The sequence below is a fragment of the Lactuca sativa genome, chromosome 6, assembly GCF_002870075.4.
Source record: "Lactuca sativa cultivar Salinas chromosome 6, Lsat_Salinas_v11, whole genome shotgun sequence".
In the NCBI taxonomy this organism is placed as follows: Eukaryota; Viridiplantae; Streptophyta; class Magnoliopsida; order Asterales; family Asteraceae; genus Lactuca; species Lactuca sativa.
In genome coordinates this window covers 60,266,846-60,272,811 of record NC_056628.2, presented here as the reverse complement: position 1 = coordinate 60,272,811, position 5,966 = coordinate 60,266,846, and the positions used below count along the sequence as shown (strand labels likewise).

The window sequence follows — 5,966 nt, the reverse complement described above, 5'->3', positions numbered from 1 at the left end:
GAAACACCGTCTTTACCAGAAAAGGACCATCCCATCTTAAATTGAGTTTTCCCGAGAATAGCTTTAGTTGTGAATTAAAGAGCAACACTTTTTGGCCTTCATGAAATTCTTTATTTTCTTTTATCCTCTTGACATGCCACATCTTGGTCTTCTCTTTATAGATCAACGAACTAGAGTATGCATCATTTCTAAGTTCCTCAAGAACATTCATTTACATTAACCGGCTGCTCTTGAGTTCCTCCATGTTGAAGTTTCACATCTTTAAAGCCCAAAAAGCTTTATGCTCTATCTCCACCGGCAAATGACATTGCTTTCCATAAACTAACCTATATGGTGTAGTACCAATAGGGGTTTTGAAAGCTGTACGGAAAGCCCAAAGTGCATCGTCTAGCTTATCCGACCATTCTTTGCGATTGCTCCCCACCGATTTCTCCAAGATTCGCTTTAAAGCTCGATTTGTCACTTCGGTTTGTCCACTAGTTTGTGGATGGTAGGATGTAGAAAATTTATGGGTTATCCCATATTTCCTTAGCACCTTCTATAGTTGATCATTGGCAAAATGCGTGCCTCGGTCACTTATAAGAGCTTTCGGGACTCCAAATCGTGAAAATAACTTCTTTAAAAACCGCACCACTACCCGACCGTCATTAGTTGGTAACGCTTGTGCCTCCGCCCATTTGGATACATAATCCACCGCCACCAATATGTATTTGTTGCCTTTAGACATGGGAAATGGTCCCATGAAGTCGATCCCCCACACATCAAATACTTCACATACTTGGATACTATGTTGTGTCATTTCATTTCGAGATGAAATGTTTCCCACTCTTTGACAAGCATCACACTCTTTTACAAATTGGGCTGCATCTTTAAAAATTGTGGGCCAATAGAACCCAATGTCAAAGATCTTCTTTGCAGTGTAATGTGCTCCATGATGTCCACCCGTGGGCCCACTACGACAATGCTCTAATATTTTCTGGCTTTCATTCCCGAACATGCATCTTCGTATGATCTCATCCGTGCAGCTTCGGAAAAGATATGGTTCATCCCAAAAGTAATATTTTATCTCGGAAAAGAATTTCTTCTTTTGTTGACTTGTGAGATCTTTTGGGATGTAATTGCTAGCTAAGTAATTAGCTATATTTGCAAACCATGGTTCTTCTCCCACGGTCACCATAATATACTCGTCCGGAAAATCATCGCCAACTCTATCTTCGTGCAATTGCGGGTTTTCAAGCCTTGACAAGTGGTCAGCTGCTACATTCTCCATCCCCTTTTTGTCTCGTATCTCTATGTCAAACTCTTGAAGAAGTAGCACCCATTGTATCAGTCTTGGCTTGGCATCTTGTTTGGCAAATAAATACTTGATAGCAAAGTGGTCAGTAAAACGATTGTTTTAGATAAAACTAAATAAGGACGGAACTTATCAAAAGCATACACCACAACTAATAATTCTTTTTCCGTGGTGGTGTAATTTTCTTGGGCTGGATTTAGAGTCTTGCTAGCATAATATATGGGTCGAAAGTGCTTATCAACCTTTAGACCAAGGACAGCTCCTAATGCAAAGTCACTAGCATCACACATAATTTCAAAGGGTAAACTCCAATTTGGTGCAACAATGATCGGGGCATTAGTTAATTTTTCCTTTAAAAATTCAAATGCCTCTAAACACTCTTTAGTAAAATTAAATGGTGCATCTTTTAATAGTAATTGTGTTAGAGGTCTAGTTATTTTGGAAAAATCTTTTATGAAATGCCGATAAAAACCCGCGTGTCATAGAAAACTTCTAATGCCCTTCACATTAGTTGGTGGGGGTAATTTGGCAATGGTGTCAATCTTTGCCCGATCCACTTCAATTCCAATTTTGGAAACCTTGTGGCCTAACACTATACCCTCCTCAACCATAAAGTGACATTTCTCCTAGTTGAGGACCAAGTCGGTTTTTTCACACCTAGCAAGCATTAAGTCAAGATTTGTGAGACAATCATGGAAAGAAGATCCAAAAACGGAAAAGTCGTCCATAAAAACTTCCATGAATTTTTCTACCATATCGTGGAATATGGCTGTCATACACCTTTGAAAAGTCGTGGGTGCATTGCATAGCCCAAAGGGCATGCGCCTATAAGCAAAAGTCCCACTTGGGCAAGTAAATGTGGTCTTTTCTTGGTCCATTGGGTCTATGGGTATTTGGAAATAACCCAAGAATCCGTCTAGAAAGCAATAGTAACTATGGCTCGATAATCTTTCTAACATTTGATCAATAAAAGGTAAGGGAAAATGGTCTTTACGAGTGGCATCGTTTAGCTTTTGATAATCGATGCACACTCTCCAACCGGTTACCATTCGTGTCGAAATTAGCTTGCTCTTTTCGTTGGTTATGACCATCATCCCTCCTTTCTTGGGCACCACTTGGACCGGACTCACCCACGGACTGTCGGAAATGGAATATATAATTCCCGCATCTAAGAGTTTAACAACTTCCTTCTTGACTACTTCTTGCATATTCAGGTTTAATCTTCTTTAGTGCTATAAAACCGGCTTTACTCCTTCTTCCAGATTGATCTTGTAAGAGCAATAGGATGGGCTCAATCCCTTGATGTCGGTGATGCTCCATGTTGTGGCCCGCTTCCGCTTCTTCAACACTTTTGGTTGCCCTCTTCAAGGTCAGAGGCTATGATTACTGGCTTTTGGTTGCCCTCTTCAAGGAAAGCATACTCCAAATGTTCTGGTAACGTTTTGAGCTCAGATTTTTGGAATCGACTGTTGGACTCGCTGAGTGCAGGTAAGGTACTCGACGAGTTTGTGGCTGCATTTACAAATTCTGCCTTTTCTAAGGAGGAACTCGGCGAGTATATCAGCCCTACTCGGCGAGTAGAGCTGTCAGCTTGCTTCACCAATTCTTCAAACTCAGCTTCTTCCAGCAGCCTTTCAATCTCTATTAAGTCTTTTTCTGGATCAAATTCTTCATCATAAATTTTGAACTTGCTGGAATCTTCGCTTATGCATTCCTCCAATAACTCATCAAGCATGTCAATTGAGAACGTTGTGTCGTCACTGTTCCTTGCATACTTCATAGCTTGATCTACCCCAAATGTGACTGAATCTTCTCCTACCCGCAAGGTCAGCTTCGAGTCCCTCATGTCTACTATAGCACTTGCCGTGTTGAGGAAGGGTCTTCCAAGGCTGATTGGGACTTGGGGATCCGCCTCCATGTCTAGAATGATGAAATCAGTAGGAAATACAAACTTGTCCACTTTGACCAATAAGTCTTCACATATGCCTCGTGGAAAAGTGACTGTCTTGTTTGCTAAGTGAATTGCCATGCGAATTGGCCTTGGTTCTGGGAGATCCAACTTCTTGAAGAATGAATATGGCATTAGGTTCACACTTGCTCCTGAATCGGCTAAGGCATGAATGGTAGCCAAGTTGCCAAATTGGCAAGGTAAAGTCAAACTCCCCGGGTCACCCTTCTTATTTGGTAGCTTATTTAGCATAGCAGCTGAGCAGTTTTCATTGAGGACTACCTTCTTCACTTCCTCCATCTTCCTTCTATTAATGAGAAGTTCCTTAAGGAACTTTGCATATTTGGGCATTTGTATGACAACTTCAATGAAGGGTATGTTGATTTGAAGAGCCTTGATATGATCTAGAAACTTCTGGTACTCCTCTTCCTGCTTCTCCTTCTTAGCTCGGGTTGGGTATGACATTGGAGGTTGATACAACTTTTCAGGGACCTGTTCCTTCGGATTTGGCAGTGTACTCACCGAGTCCATATTTGGTACTCGGCGAGTAGAGCTGTTAGATTGAAGATTTTGATTTTCTGCTTGATTTTCTGCCTCCTCCTTCTGTGATTCCTTTGATGCTTCAGTCTGAATAGGGGCCAAGGGAGTGATTATTTTCCCACTTCTTGTTGTAACTATATTTATGTGCGCGCCTCGTGGGTTATTTTCGGTTTTACTAGGAAGTTCGCCCGGTGATCTTTGGTTGATTTGTTGAGCAAGTTGCCCAAGCTGCGTTTCTATATTATGGATAGATGCTTGCTGGTTCCTTAGCATGGTTCTTGTTTCTTGAATTGCAGCATCATGATCACTATGTCTTTTTTGGAAGCAGCCACAAATTTGGTAAGCATCTCTTCCAAGCTTGGCTTTCTCTCTTGTACCGGCTCCTCCTTTTGGTAGAAACCTCTTCCTTTTTGCCTGAACTTCTCCTCCTTGGCCTTCATGTACTCTTCATAAGGGAGCCACTCTTTCTTTTGTTTGCGTCAGTCTTCATCATATCGGTCCTCACTTGAGTAACATACTTGCACCTTCTTGTTGTCATTCTCATCCAAGTCGCAATCTCTAGCAAGATGAGGCCCATTGCAGTTTTCACAACCCACCTGAATAGTATGGATCGTTTGATCCATTTTATCCATCCTCTTATCCATGGTTTTTATCATAGCCATGACAACGGATAAGTCTTCAGTAGCTGCATATGCGGCTCCCCTAGTAACATCATTTCTAGGGTTGTGGTATTCTCTAGAGTGTTTAGAGAATTCTTCAATCAATTCCTTGATCATCGGGGGTGGCTTCTTTGTGAGCGGGCCTTGCGAGTCTAATAACTGTCTGGTTGTGACATTGACTCCATCATAGAAGACGAAGACTTCTTGCTGGCTATTGAGGTCATGGTGTGGGCAATTTCGTAGCAAACTTTTTATACTTCTCCCAAGCTTCATATAGCGACTCTCCAACTTGTTGTTCAAAGTTAGCAATGGCCTTCTTCAACTTGGCTATCTTGGAAGGTGGGAAAAAGTGATCAATGAATTCTTCCTTCATCTTGGCCCATGTGGTGACTGATCAGGGGGGAAGTGATTTGAGCCAGTCTTTTGCAGCGCCTTTGAATGTCACTGGAAGCATGCGAAGCAGCTGAGTCTCACGAGGCACATTTGGAACATTAAAGTAATTAGCTACATCATTGACTTCATCCAAATGCTTGTAGGCATCTTCGTGGTCTTTTCCATAGAAAGGTATTTCTTTAAGTAATGCTAGGATATGACCCTTGAGCTCAAAAGTAGCAGTCGCGGGAATTGCGGGTTGCACAAGTCCCGGGCCAGTGTCATCGCGTATCCTCTTCTTCCATTCCCCTATGGGGATTTCATCAATGTTAGCCATGGTAAGAGCTAACTCGTCGCCGGAATCGGAGTCGTGCCCGTATGTAAGTTCTTCTTCCTCCTCGGTGTCGTACTCGGTGTCTTCCTTGATCGGTTCTTCACTTGCTAAAGATGCGCTGGATGGACCTGCTTTGCTGCTCTTTTTCTTCCCAAAAATAGTCTTCACGTTAGACAAAGGTGACTTCTTGGGTGTACTCGAGCTCTCCACGTCCTTTCCTTTGTTCCTTTTTAATGCGGATTCGGGGTCTTCAAACGGGGGTACCAGCGGAATGTTTGATCCTCTGGTCATGAAAGTCCTGAAATAGAACAAGATAAAAACGTAAAAAGAACAAAAAATGCAACTAAAAAAAACGAAAATTAACTGCAAAATACACTTATACTTACCGAGTAGGTGCGAATGCACTCGGCGAGTAACAGTGAAATTTAAAAAAAAAAAAAAACTAAACTTAATATTAAAACTAAAACAGATGCTAACACCTAATTACTAACTACTAAATTGCAATAAATTAACTTTATGCCAGTAAACTCACACAAAGGATCGAAAAAATTAGGAATTAGATTAACTTTTTAGAACCGTTCCCCGACAACGGCGCCAAAAACTTGATGTGTGTAAAATGCACTTATTTTATTCCTACTTTTAATTAATAAATTTAGCACACAAAGGCAGTGAACCTGTCTTTTAGTGGTATAGTTGGATTAGTAGGGTGTCGAACTCAGGGAACGGAAATTAACCTAATAACTAATTTTGACTAAGCAAATAATGAAAGTAAAAAGGGTTTTTCTCTAGTTTTGCAAGACTAGAAACTTAAACACACAA

At 41.3% G+C, this 5,966-nt stretch overlaps 1 protein-coding gene and 1 non-coding gene across 2 annotated transcripts; one reads left to right on the top strand and one right to left on the bottom strand.

Annotated features, from left to right (window-relative positions):
* Nucleotides 1–253: 253 nt before the first annotated feature.
* Nucleotides 254–3,542, bottom strand: LOC128126796 (uncharacterized). The gene is made up of 3 exons (XM_052764920.1): nt 2,895–3,542; nt 1,152–1,363; nt 254–476 (listed from the first exon to the last, which is right to left on the bottom strand). Exons 1-3 carry the CDS (start codon nt 3,540–3,542, stop codon nt 254–256), a joined length of 1,083 nt encoding a protein of 360 aa, XP_052620880.1.
* Nucleotides 3,543–4,658: 1,116 nt separating this feature from the next.
* LOC128126946 (small nucleolar RNA R71) lies at nt 4,659–4,766 on the top strand. Its single transcript, XR_008224928.1, has one exon. It is a non-coding gene; the product is annotated as a small nucleolar RNA R71 (small nucleolar RNA).
* The last annotated feature ends 1,200 nt before the right edge of the window (nt 4,767–5,966 follow it).